The 14603-nt window shown below is 42.5% G+C and overlaps 1 protein-coding gene across 3 annotated transcripts in view; it reads right to left on the bottom strand.

Moving 5' to 3' along the window:
- Window positions 1–234: 234 nt before the first annotated feature.
- The window catches only part of LOC115203084 (ubiquitin carboxyl-terminal hydrolase 10), a 28436-nt gene continuing 14067 nt past the window's right edge, over window positions 235–14603 (bottom strand). For 2 of the 3 annotated variants that reach the window (XM_029767437.1, XM_029767438.1), the window contains 10 exons: window positions 13022–13113; window positions 12790–12899; window positions 12494–12552; window positions 12300–12403; window positions 10531–10630; window positions 10142–10319; window positions 8727–8892; window positions 7641–7785; window positions 6470–6535; window positions 3415–3602 (listed from right to left, as the gene is read on the bottom strand). In XM_029767437.1, the coding sequence (XP_029623297.1) occupies window positions 3415–3602; window positions 6470–6535; window positions 7641–7785; window positions 8727–8892; window positions 10142–10319; window positions 10531–10630; window positions 12300–12403; window positions 12494–12552; window positions 12790–12899; window positions 13022–13113 (1208 nt within the window). Of the gene's footprint in view, window positions 3603–6469; window positions 6536–7640; window positions 7786–8726; window positions 8893–10141; window positions 10320–10530; window positions 10631–12299; window positions 12404–12493; window positions 12553–12789; window positions 12900–13021; window positions 13114–14603 lie in introns of all 3 variants that reach the window. The other variant, XM_029767436.1, reaches the window with a different exon arrangement.

Consider the following 14603-nt stretch of genomic DNA (forward strand, 5'->3'; position numbering starts at 1 on the left):
CGGCTGTTTTTGGGTCACCAATAATCGGTATTGAAAAATCATAATCGATCGACCTTTAAACCATACTAATTTGAGTATCCCGGATTCACATTTACTATGTTACGTCTAGTCTACGAGACCAGGCTGTTATTGTGACATTGTCTGTACTAGGGCAGTTGAAGGTGTGTAGAGACTACAGATGTTTGAAGTACTAGAAGAAAGCTAAGCAGTCTGACTACACCATTAACAAACGGCTTCGGTTTTCCACAATCTTTTATTTGAACAATAAACAAAAAAAGTAGAATGCTGGAGGATTAAAAGACAGCATATAGTTTTCAGCTTGATATCCTAACACAAGCCCTCAGCAGACAACCGTGTTAGGAAGCACAAACTAAACAGAACGACATCATTGAAGCGATTCGCCAGCACATATCCTGACCATAATCATAAAAAAAAGACTCAGGGATAAAACGTGTACAACAGAAAGCTTTCGGACAGCTTTAGTGTCTGTTTCAAACCATCTTCTTCAAAACATTCTTCAGGGGGGAAAGAAAAACAAATCAAACCAACATTGTCACAATGAGTATCAGATATGACCACATAGCCATCAGCACAATTGCACTAACACTTATAAGGAGTTTTATAATGATCTGAACAGATCAGCTCAATTTCCTCATATGGAATGACTGAGTCATGCTGATTGAATGAATCATGAGCTGTGGCAACAGAACTTATGATGCAGAGGTGAAACCAAAATTAGACAGAAGCATTAGCGCAATTATGAAAGTCAACAGGGTCAATGTGAAGTATCCTTTGGTTTCACTTGGAGATTTTTTTTTATACTTTACATACCCATAAGTAATAAGCAAATGACTTGTGGGAACCAAATTCTGCATGGTTTAGACTACAAAATTGCAGTCACTAACATAATACACATTTTTCAGGACAAAATATACAACGCTAATTCATGGGAAGGGAATTGTGTGGCAATTTAAATGACACCGCTCCAAACTCAATAAAGTATGCAACACAGAAAATGCACATGGTAAGATAACTATTTCCATTAATCAGTTTCCAGTCACTTTAAATAAAAGGGGATACAGGTATATTGGATAAGTCTCTGCTACCATCAGTGAGAGAACTACAAAGTGAGAAATGGGATAAAATAAGCTCTTCCTGTAAGATCTAAAATGCATGCTCTGCTATTCCGATGTGGGAAAAAGTATTTCACACTGCCCCAACGTTCCAGTGGTCAGAAATGGGAAAGTGTGAGAGCCGCCTTACAAAAAGACCCATTCCCAGTTGTGTACCTCGCTTTATCTAATGGCCAAGTGTGTGTGCATGTAGTGTGTGTATGTGAGGAAGTGTATACAGTATGTGAAAGATCTTTAGAAAATGGCCTGCTTTGCCCATTAAGGACATAGAGTATACAAGGGTAAACCACAATGCACCAAGCCTTCAGCAAATATACCAGTTATGTTCTTTTTGTAAAGGATTAAATACAGACAGATTCTGACATTGGTTTGGTTGAAATGTCCCTTAAGATTAAACTATGGACCAAACTTAAAGGAAAAAAAAAACAAATATGATCAAGCAAAGAACTTGTCCAATTTACTAATTGTTGTGCTTTACCTTGGGTAATTTCGCTCTAATATCAATTTAGATGCCATATAGTATAATTCTGGGGAAACGATCATGGTATTACTGAACAAATGAAAAATAACATTTAAGCAAACTCAAAACACAATCAATGAATAATAATGAAGCAAAAAGCAAGGTCTCAAACAAAAACAAACATGATTTCCTTTTGTGCGCATTTAATGTGGGGGATTTTATTTCTAGAGCCAAGCAGATGTGATCCCACTTCCCCTCAACATGGACAGTCTCTCTCACTTGAGAGGAACTGCACTCAGCCACAAGAGGAAATGCAAAGGTCAGGTACATTCCCATAAAACTACAGACATTTGACTTACAGTTGTCACACTCACTGGGTTGGACTCGTACATTGAGTGGAGATTTGGATTAGAAAGCCTCGCATAGCGAACCTAAGGCAGCCCCCTTTTTCTGGTGAGTTGGGGGGGTAAGGGGTCACGTGGCTGTTTCAACTCTACAGAGGCAGGCCGCCTATACATAGATGGAACCTTTAGACCAGAACAGGGAAAAAATGATAAATGAAGGATGAGGGGGGGAAAGGACAGGTATAAAATGAACAAGGGCTGGTGCTTGTGGTGGAATCTGTCTTCACTGGTATCTCTCCAGTGCTCCAGAGAACTCAGAAATCCTTAGAACTAACAGCCACCCAGGGAGCCAAACAAGGTGACACTCGCCTAGATTCAGCTGTCACATTTTTTTATTTATTTTTTACAGTTTTAAATCTTAAAATATCTGCAAGTGTGCATTAGCACATCCACATCTTGTTATTGATCAGATATATTATACGTGCACAGTAGCTTCTTTTTCTATCATCATTTAAATCCTAAAGCGCATTAAAATTGTTTTAGATAGTCATTCTAATTCTACACCCAGAAAACACAAGGTTCTTTCAAACAAAGCTGTTTAGTTTCAGCACACTGTAGCAGCACCTCTTCTTCTGTCATTTTTTCATTTTTTTGATGGCTCAAGTTTTACCTAGATTTAAAAGCATCAGGAAAGTGAGGAAGGTGGAGAAGTAAGAAGAGATGGTGGCCATGAAGAGCATCTTGCCTCTGGCGTTAAAGAGACTCGTTCGATAACGATTTGTCGTTTGCTGGTGCTGGGCCTTTTTCGATGCACTCTGGCAAAATTTCAACAGGTGTTTAAACTGCTGCAAATTCATTAGGACAACAACTCCCCTTGCTAAAAGGCAAAACACTGATTATTTTATGCCATTTTCAACAACAACAAAAAAATGAAAGAAAAAAATGAGTAGATTAACAAAATAAATGATTACTTCTCTCCAGCAGTCCAACCGGCCATCTGCAGCCTGGTGTTGTAGAGATAGCTCGTCCTGTGGGTACAGTACCCACTGTTCCCAGTCTGAACGAGGCTGTAGGTTCAGAGGCGAGTCTCAAGGTCCCCTGCCCTCAGTCCATTCAACAGTCTAGTCTCTCCTCTCAGCATTAAAAAAACAGCAGTGGCGCACAGAGAAGAGGAAGCCATCACAGGGAAAATATTTTACGTGTCCTTTTTCCCTCTAATTCTTTCAAAAAAAGATAAAAGGAAAAAAGGCATTGTTGGAAAAGCTGGCTCTCTGGAAAAGCAGGGACGATGGGGAGGAAGAAGAAAATCTTGCAAGAAGTTGGGCAGTGTTCCTGTTCATTAGTTTGTATGTATGCATGTGTATGTGCACTTGAGTGTGTATGTCTGTAGTGTGTATGTGTAGTTGAATGACTGTAAAACGAGTGTTCCTCTGTGTTCCTCTGAGTGTGCATGAACGTGTGTGTGTGTGTGTGGTGTCTACAGCAGGTCGACGCGACGGTAGTACAGCAGGTAGGCAGTGCGCTCAGCAGTCTGCTTCACCACCTGGTACTGGTTGATGACCTTCACTGCCTGGTCGTCAATGCGCAGCCAGCCGTTCAGACCGATGTGGAAGACATCCGTGGTGTAATGGCCGCCTGTAGCGCTGTTCCCATGGTGATAGACAACTGCGACAGGGACACACAAAATGGAAGCTTTTCAGAGGCGGAAATCAAACTGAAATGAGGAAAAATGCACTTACTATGACATGTGTTTGTCTCACCTAATTATCTTTAGAGGAATGCACTAACTGGATAAGAGTGTCTGCTAAATGACTAAAATGTCCAAATGAAAAAGGCCATTCTGTTATCTGGTTCTGGCTACACAAGGTCAGAGCCAGTAACTAACTACTGATATCAGCAACTTTCTGGAGCACCCTAGGCATGTAGACCAGGGTTGCTAGCCTTACAGAGAGGCCTCCATTTCAGTGTGTTATTAATGTAGGCATTAAATATCATGTTGTAAGCAAACTTCTATTATAATTCTTTCACATATCTGATCAAGTGTCATAAGAATTCTTGGCAATGCATCAATCATGACCAAATGTGGAAACCTAAGTAACTACAGCAGGAGAATGTGGAAAGAAAATAACATTGTCCATTCTGTGCCCGTATTTACAAGCTGGGCTGGCAACACGTGTTCCAAATGGACTTAATGCCCTTAACATGAAAACTACGATACCATGAAGACCACGTTTAAAAGTGGGCTTCGGATTTAAGCCACAGTGACAGTTATTACCAGGCAGAAATAAATCATTAAGTTGAGTAAACATGGCAATCTTGTTAGATCCGTTTGATTTGGACACAGAACTAGATTCAGGCGGTAACTCATTCTTTGTACTGAAACCATAAGCTACTATAGGCAAGGAGTAACATCATTACCCCCCTCATCTGACAACAGATATGTGCAACCACAACTGAATGATTGGTTTAACTGGAGGGAAACAAGACATACCAGTGTGTACTTGAGACAACTTTTCCCCTAAGTGCATGATTGCATAGGTTCACCTTTTCACTGGCGCCAGAACATTAAAATGGCATGATTGAAGTTTCCAAAGGCGCTTCTATTACATATTTACTATACTGTTATGTTATCACATTACACGCTGAGTAGCATGAGACCTTTTCATCAAGACTTTCTCCATCCCATGGGCCAGATGGTCAAAGAGAAGGCAAAACTTTTACCTCCAGGATCTTACAGTAAAAGATTAACTTCACCGCTATAGCAACAGTTGCCAGGGGTTACTCTACTAACAGCTTTTTGACAAGTGAGGAGTGCCCTTTTCTGCTCTGAAAGGAAAATAAACGGCTGAAGACAATTTACTTCCAAACTACGGGGAGATTAACAGGACCCCCATACCCACAATGGAGGTTGTCTCTGTTTAAACTTGTCAGTAAGGCGTGAAGGGAGGGGAGGAGGGGGAGGAGAACTACATGCTGAATGAGCTGCTGGAAATAACAGTTAGCTGAACACTGGCCACTCACACCTACACCAGACAGCAGCACAGTGGAGATGTTTTCATTGAGCAGGCAGAGCTCCCTAATGAAGGCCCACTTTTATTCCCTTTGGTCCTGCCAGGGAGAAGGTTATAGGGGTGGGGGGGCAGGGCTGTGGTAAAGTCTGGGGTAATGCTCTAGTCTAGAAAGACTTCCTGGGTCTAGGAGGAAGATAGGAGTGGGAGAATGTGGTTTTACCGATGCATGGTTACCACAGAGAATGAAACTCTTGCGTCATTTCACAGCTGAGATCAGCACTAAGCTACCTCAAGCATCATTCCACAAGGAGCCCTCTGGAATCATAGCAACTGAACTCTTCACTGTACCTTTCTCCATAGACAAGTCATAATACTGTCCAGTACATTAAACAGGTATGTTTACACTCTAGAATTTGGTTGGGCATAGAGAAATTTGCAGAAACAGCATTTTGCTCCTTCTAAAAGTTTCTAAACATGATTTGAGTCAAACTTTCCTGAAATTGACCTTTCGCTAAGCCCCGCATCCCTTGGTTACTGTAAAAAAAAAAAACAGACTACACCTTGCTAGTCAGGAAACTTGGGTAGGCTATGTTGTGGTGGACTGTCATTACAATTTCTTCACAGGAACCTGGTAAAATTGTGTTTGTAGTGTAGCTAGCCACTAAATGGCTCTGAATTCACTGTCAGCATGCAGTCAAAGCTATAACCACTTTTGGAGCTAAATAGTTATTTCAAATCTTATCCTGATGTCCACAGCAGATTCATAACATTGCTAACTTATCTAACTAACATACATTAAGTGGCTAGCTAGCTAGCATTAGCAACGTTTGGTGGTCAATGAGACAGAGCTACCTAACCAGCCGAGCTAGCAAACAATGTAACAAAAGTATAATTTCAGATTTGAAAAACAGGCTCTGTATTTCAGGAATCACAGTACCAAGTATTACTGGTGCACTGCTCTATTATTTAGCCATTTCAAAAAGAATAATGAAAACTCAGTTTTTGCTGTAAGCGTGAGCTTGTCTGAGGAGTCGGACTTGACAACTACTGCTTTCCATTGGTTGCTGAAAATTATTGGGTGTGGCTTAGCGAAGGGTCAATTGAGTTTTGTCCAAAACATAACATTTTTCCAAGAGCAAAGTCATGGCTCCGAGAAGTTCAATCTGCTTCTTATCAAAAACACAGTTGCCGAAGCGAGCCTTCCAAGGTAGCTCAACTCAAGAGGATCAATATTATCAGTCACTGAGATAGCATGTGGAGTAAACTGAGTATGAAAGGCAACCTCAGAGCGAGTCCAAACACATCGAAAGAGAATCCTATGAACTATTGAACTTAATGTTTGAATACATCTTATGCTTGACACACACACATACACACATATACACACACACATACATACATAGCATAGGGCCAATGCCCTATTACTGCATATAATTGAATGATCGTGACCGTTTGTGTGATACTGTGGGTGTAGGAGGAGATGTGTGTAATTGATCATAAATCGGTATATACAGTACATACCTGCAAAGAGCCTGTAGGTTCTTTGGCCTTTGAATATTTTACTCCGCACCCCTGAAGAGAGGAGATCTAAGGAGAAACAAATTAATACACTACAGCCACATCACAAAGAGAAACAAAATGTATAAGATATCCCTCAGAGCACCATCAATTATAGTTATTTGGGTCTGTGTGCCATGAAAGCCAGCCCGTCTAAATAAAGGTGGCTATAAAAATACCCCAGTGTAGCGTTTGGTAAATCGTACGCAGAATGCTGGCAGGCTGCCGCTCATGCCAAACCAAAATAAAATGTAGCCTACTTTTTATAATTTATACACCGCAGGAGACCCAACACGCTGGACCCAGTTGACATTGGAACGAACCAGGGATTCTCTCCACATTCTGATGCTTATTCTGTAAATCTACAGTACTAATATCCTCAAGCTGCTGGGACTTTGTCTGTGGGGATTTGGTAGACGTGCCTTTAGGATTACTTACAGAAACCCCACATGAACCTCCTACATGGGAGAGATGGAAACAGAGGCTCCCTCAGATATTAAGGACATGTTGACCTGACATGGTATTTGGGGGTGGGGGTCCTCTATAAATATTTCCTCCGTGTGCTGTGGGTTCAGGGCTTGTAGGGTAGGCCGGGCAGAGCAGTAAACATAGGCAGGCTGGCTGGCCAGCACAGGACTGATGAGGTGTAAAGTTGTGTGAGGTTGGGTGTTGGGGCTGAATGAGGAGGCCTTTAACGGTATGAGGTCAACCCTCAAATGTTTAATTTATTTTACCTTTATTTAACTAGGCAAGTCAGTTAAGAACAAATTCTTATTTGCAATGACGGCCTAGGAACAGTGGGTTCACTGCCTTGTTCAGGGGCAAATCATCTCTCCCTGCCGCTGATGACGACTACCCAGCATTTTGCCGGCACCCTCGTTTAAATACGCAATGTCAGATAAGTGAGCTACACCTGTGTGTCTGTCCAACTAGGACCCAGACTGTGGAAAGACTAGTCTTTACTGGAATAAGATCAGATGCTGACTGTGAAGTGTGTTAGGAATGATTGCCTTTCTCACCCAGGGTTCAGGGAGCTTAACACACAATCAATAGAGTTAATTCAATAATTGGGGCATGTGTTTTAAGTGGGGACTTCACCCAATGGTTTGTGGAGGCTTTTCAGTGATTCACGTACCTTTGCTGATCTCCAGGTCTACAGGGTAATCAATGTTCTTGATCAGTTTCTGACAGCCTCCTGTCTTCTCAAAGACAAATCTCTTGAGGTGGAGCACCAGCACTGGAGGGAGCTCCTCTAGGGTCACTCTCCGGCTGATCTCAATCTGCAAACACAGGAGAGATTATCAAACTGAGCCAGGGGACTATTTGACACAGTGGCACCACATCAAACAGCTAATATAAACCAGAACAGGATCTCCCAATTTACCCAGGGATTAGACTCTGAACAAAACCAGCACACACTGTCACACAGGCCTACACTAAGAGCCTGCTGTGAGCTTTGATCTAGTCACTTGTGAATCACTGGTGTTTTACACCTTCACTGTCAGAACTAGACTGTGACCCCAACTACCAGCTACTTCTAAAACGATATCAAGGTACTGTAACAACTGTCTTGTAAAATAAAAGCTGATGAGGTTGGTAAACAACAATGTTGAGGCCCCTACTACAGCTGTCCAACAGATGTTGCCCTCACCAGTTATGTTTCCATACAGAGGAAGCAGGCAAGGGACATTTGTCTTCTTATACTGTGGCTTTAAAACAATGTGTTTTCACCAGGCAGCGCAGTCAGAGAGGACATGAAGCATAAACAATGATTTAGAGTCACAACACAGCCCTCAGTTGAAAAGAAACAAGGCCAATGGGAAGACAATCTGTCAGTGTCCAACCACTTCAGCCCATTAGAAGGGGCCCATCAAGGGGAGAGTGCTGTGTGTACTGGAGTGTGCTGCTGAGCATCCCAAATACTCCCGTTAAACGAAACACCACAGTAACAAAAATTCTCATTGTCTAAACACTACATTTTTTACTTTTAACTGCCAACATGCCCACATCCTTGTTTCGGATTTCAGAAGAAAAACAAATGGAAATCAATTGGATGTTTTCAAGGCAGCATTCAAGTTTGGATCAACATACTTCAACTAATTGCATGTGGGGGAAAAAACAAGGCGATTGAGCATGAAATCAGAATGACCAATATGCAAACACATCCAAGCCTTGTAATGGTTTAGTAGTAGCATAGGTGTACTGTGTGTAAGAGCCTTACCTCCTGCTTGGTTTTAGTGGTGTAGCCCTGAACTGACTCCCGTGCCACCAGGGTCTCCAGGGCCTCCTGAACGGTGCGGATCTTCTCTGACTGGATGTCCAGCTGCAGGGTGAAGAAGGGCTGCAGGGTGGCTGACTCCTTAGAGTTCTGCTGGTACACCACCGACCTGCATAGGACAGAAAGACAAATATATCCCACTTCAGACAATGAAATACAATACATACAAAGACATTACACAAAGCTTCATACAGTAATGGGTTTTGAGTGTCTCAACGACATCTTGACCTCAGAAAACAGCATCACAGCTTTGAAGGAAAGTGTATGGGCCATACTACTGATTCTCTCTACACGTCTCTCCAAACTACACCTTTATGAATCCTCTCCTTCCTCAAATTCTCCCCTTAGTGGCAAAAACTGATCCAAAATGTTCAAATGGCAAAAACAACTCCAACATTCATAGCCCTCTGACAGCCATGAGTGAAACGGTCATGCTAATCTCTTTAAATTGTGAAAATCATTTCAAACTTGCTCCAATGATTCCCCTCGGCCAAACCAATTACCCTGACTCAAGTGGGACTCAAGTGGCTGAAAAAGTGAATGTAGCTTAACTCAGTGGGTATGCATAGTTCAACCCAGACCTTCCTGAAGGTCTGCCCTTATGTTCCATTTACTACTTTCTCTTTTTTCAGAGAAAAATAATCATCTGAAGTGATCTGTAACCCAGTCAGGCCAGGCGTGTGCCAGATCAGAACCTCCGAGAGAAGAACCTCAGAGAGCATGTCATTTGGCCCAGGCACACCCTCACAGGTCCTACACTTTCAAAGTTGTTTTGTTATTCTATCTTTGCTAGAGTGTGTCCCACGCCTGGCTGTCCAGGCCACCGACCACAGGCCGGGCCACAATGGCTGTTATTCTGAAGAGTGCTTCTTGAGCAGAGAAAGCCCAGAGCCAGCTGGTGGCAGGCCTGTTTGGGATGGCATCCTCAGCTGAGGTTGGAGCTGGGGGCCAGAGGTGGTGCCAGGGCAACCAGCCCAAGGGGGCCCAGAAAAAGATGGCACTATACTCTGTTCTCCTGTCATACCAGGCACCTGCGCCACAGCCAATAAAAAGAAGGGCAAGGACACCACTGGTGCCACAGTTCTGCTGCTGGGCTTTAAGAAAAATAAGCTCTGGGCAGGGAGAAACACTCAGTGGCTGACCATCACTCTGGCTTCATGTGGGAGAAGCCAGGTGTCTTTCCAAGCCTCAGGCTTTTCTTCCAAGGAAATAGTAGTAAAGGCTTTGAGTGCACCAAAACATTGACTTGACTATATCGTCATGAACAACATTACATTTCCATTATAAGCAACACCTCACATGTAAAGAAACTGTGTGCGAGTTTCCTGACACCTCACAAGTCATCGGTGTTACCCTACCGGATGTGCCCTCCGAATATGTCAGTGATGGGGGTGCGGACAAAGTCAGCTTGACGGGTAATGGAGGTCTTGTTTCGGGGGCCCACTTGCTCCCATTCGTCCTCGCTCCCCTCCTCCTTATCAGCAGTATCGTCATCCACACCTGACTGGGACTCTGGGCCGTTGGGTGTGGGGGCTTCTGATCAAGACAGGAGAAGAGACAACTGATTTAGAACCACAGTCAATGGCAATCATAGAGCAGATCCACCTTCAGCAGTGAGGCCAAAGAACATAAGGAAATGATGTGAAATGAACAGGGACTAGATCAGTTCAGTTCATAAGCAGAGAGCACGTGTAAACAGATAATCGTAAGACCTCATGCATCAGATTTAGACCATGGCACTACTTACTCTCTTCCTGAGGGGAGAAGAGCTTTTTCAAAGCCAGCATCTCCTCATGCAGTCCGTTGAGGGTGAAGCCCAGGTACTCCTCCGCATCCTCCTGTCGACCCTGACAGAGAACGCACAACCATCAGCACTAATGAGACCACGGTGCCAAGAGAGCCTGCGCTCTAATGCAACACCACTGACTCAGCTGTTACTGAGCTTCAGGACAGGACATCAGTGTGCACATGGCACAGGTGAGAAACAATCTAAACCACATAGTTAGGGAATGCCTGCCTCAAGAGCTCTCTCATTCCATTTGGAATAGCTTTTTTAATTACACTTCATGTGATTATGAATCAGTAATGAGTCAGCATGTCTCATGCACCAACAGATGGATATTTGTATGTATCCATGTACTGTACCACCAGACAGGTACAGACTGAACGTCTCCGGTGCATAGACTCCTCAAGTGTACTGATGAGGATGTGGAATTTTGCATAAAACCAGTGTCAGGAAACAGGGGATACAAAGTGTTTCAGTTTATTTGCTCCAAGTCCCTGAACACCTGAAAGTGTGGAATGTCTGGATGGTTCAAAATTCTAAATAAAACCCGACTGAAATGTAAAGACTAAATTGTTTTTTATTGATAGTAGGGCCGGGTGATACGGCCTAAAAATCACCTCTTGATTATTATTTAACTTATCGGCAATTCACAATATGTTCTCTACATAAGCTTTGTTGTACAATTAAAAAGGTCAAATACACTGCATTTCAAACAGTCAGCAATAATCTAATTCAGGGCTTGTGAAGTTATACTTAGGCTAAATATAAGCCTTCCACAACCATAATACCCACTAATAATTTAATTATTTTATCAAAAATAGTTTAACCTGCTTTTTTGCAATAATCACTGATCTAGCCATGTATAATGCACATTCACTAATAATGAGTAACTTGTAGCAGGCATTATAGAACATTAACACAGGTCTCAAACAATCACTCAAGCCCACGTGCTACTGAGTAGCCAGCTAATCTTTATATTTCAAGTTAAGCCAACTTGGGGCAATTTGCTGGCTAACAAGGTAGAATTGTTATGAACACACCATTCTGTCTGACTTCAACGGTTTGAAAAGCATGCTAGCCTGTCCACTTTGTTCAGACGTTGAAATCATGTAGCCTACCTTATTTCTCAGAATTAGAATTCCTTATATTTGTGTTTTATGCTTATTGCACATTTATAAAACAGACTAGACAGCTAGTATAACAGTCTTTGGCTAAAATGCTGAACACACACTTTCCAGAACCAATGTTCATTGATACTCCTGTTTTAGTAGTGTCTGCTCTGTGAGCAACTTGAGGAGTTGAGACATAAAAATGGTATCATTTAGAAAGGTTAACTTCCTCTATTACAGTAAAATAATGTCTCAATGTGTTTCAGTCTCCATATGACCCATTCTGTTGGACCAAACCACAAATGCAAATGGAAGGTGAGAACTGTTTGTAAGAGTGGAAGAAGTGATCTCTCATCTTTGTTGTTGTGAGTGGCAGGGGGAGGGACTTGGTGTGTGTGTAAATGGAAAGGTGCACACAGCACAGAGGGAGCAAAGGAGACTAGACCAAAAATAAAACATGACAACAAGCGGACATAAAAAAGACTTGCGATATTCCGCGCTAAAACATTCAAATGAATAAAATACATCTCCCAGCCCTAATTGCTAGTACAACCTCGGAAGACACATTACTCATTTTACAGGCCAAAGGTAAAGCTTGGTCTGGATGCCCAATGGCTTTACCTTCTCTGAGAGACTCGACTTGATGAGGGTGAGGAGTCTGTAGATGTAGTTGGGTTCAAAAGGAGCACCTGGTCGAATGTCTTTTATTATCTTTTCGCCAGCAGCTACGGAAAAAGCAACAAGGAACACATCAAATTAACATCAACAGGAAATAAAAGAAACTAGCTCTTTTAGAAGATGCTGACAGAGCTTACCTTGCTGTTTGGCTTTGGATGGCACAGGCATATTGCTGAACTCATTGACAAGCCTTACACTGGAGGGAGAAACAAGGGTCAGGGAGTTGTAATCAGCAAAGGAAGTACACACCCAACCCAATGCAGTGAGCACACATTTAACACCTTCTCTCAATACTCTTAACACAGTTCAACCAATTTAGTTCAGGCAGGAATTTGTCGTCGCTGCTTATTTGCACACAAACAAGACCTCTATTGATTGTGAGATTTGACTTTTAAAAACAGCCAGTCAGCTCCCAGGGAGAGAGGCTACTTACAAGTTGTCCATCATGGGTGTGGAAGTACAGGGTCTCTGGGTGTCATTGAACAGGGGAATGGACTTCAACAGGTGATACATGGGGGGGCAAGCAATCAGGGCCTGCAATGTCTTGGGGGTGGCAGTCAAGGGCAAAATCACCTCATTGGAACACTAAATATAGACATTTAATGTCACTTTGTTTTTGACATGGTGTGATTCAAGCATTTCACATGCAGCTGAGAAAAGGATACAGCGTTGATATAGCACCAGTTTCCCCTGTTGATCAGTCCTCTTGGTTGCAAAGACACTGGTTTGTGTATCAACTTCACATTCTCAATTAGTTCTGGGGATTCAAACAAGTACACATGATTTTGAACACACATCCCTTACTAAAATCAAACAAAAAGTTAAAATAGAAGCTAGTTTGTAAACCTCAGGCAAAAATAATATCAATTTCCTCCACCCTGTGCTATATAGATTGTGTCCCTTCTTCCAACTCTGCATCATATGACAGTGGCACACAAGGCTGGTTTGTCAGAACAAGGAGATACTGTGCCACGCCTAGGAAGGGAGACTGTCACTGGCAACACAGCTTCCATGGTAACGTGGACAGACATTCCAACATAGAAAGTATCATAAAACACCACCACATAATCACAATGGGTTAAAAATATCAGGCAGTTTTTTGATAGTTCCGCCTACTTACATAGCATATTATGAACAACCTCCAAATTATAGAAACATGGTTTTTATAGATAACAGGTTTGCTAAAAGTGAAATGATCATTCCAGGAGAAGAGAAAAATAGTTTGGCTAAACAGTAAAGGCACACTCCAGATAAAATCCAGTCCAGAGATTCGATCGTATACAGGGTTGGAAATCAAAATGAGACGTGGTAGTGGTGACACCAGTAAAGGGTCCTATAATAGCTTCCTGTTCATTTCTTGACAGGAGCGCGCAGTCTGAGCACTGTATTGTGGGTACAAAATAAGCCTTTCTACTGAACGGTGAAGGCAATCACATGGAGCCTGGTTTAATTATTTACAGCCGTAGAGCACAGGAAACCATCAGGTTTATCTAGACAGAAGCACTTTTGGCTGCCCAGAAGCCCTCTCTCGTAAATACCTCATAGATGAAAAATCCCAGTTTACAAAAAGGATGACAGGCGCAAGTAACCCACTGAGAAGGCCTCTCTGTATATTTCTTCCAGACACAGGACTACATCCATGAGGCCTAAGGAAGCCCAGGGTCATAGCACTGAGTGAGACAAGCAATAATCCCGTCAAGACAAAAACCACACATTACCCAGACATGGCAATCCCCCGTCACAGGCTGTTTAAAACCACCAGTGTACCCTGTGTGGTCCCAACACCTGGAGGCTGTTGTTGGGAAGTGAGTAATCAGGATATGATCCTACATATCCCCTTTAATTAGGCATCTTACAAGATCAACTCATTATGTAGCTTTGCAATTTTCTTTTATATTCTGTGTGTGTGTTAGGAGAAAGGAGTGAGGTCAGAGATCTATCCTGCTCTAGTCTACTGCATCTGAAAATCCATAAGGTTGATGTCATGGTAATGGACTTAATTAGTGCTGCTCATACATTATTGGTAAAGCAGTAGCTCCAGCCCACCCTCTGCCTGTATTCTCATGAATGCAGTTTGGAATAGAGGCCTTCAACATGTATTAGTATTACTGCTATATACAATGACTCTCTTTGACGCCAGCAAGGCCAGTTGGCTACATGGGAGTCTCCCTGGGCTCACATGGCCTGACATTCATTCCCCAGCTCCATTCATTGGGGCATTATTGGGGGAAATAGGGTGGTGAGGTA

This window comes from Salmo trutta, chromosome 12 (assembly GCF_901001165.1).
Source record: "Salmo trutta chromosome 12, fSalTru1.1, whole genome shotgun sequence".
Lineage (NCBI taxonomy): Eukaryota > Metazoa > Chordata > Actinopteri > Salmoniformes > Salmonidae > Salmo > Salmo trutta.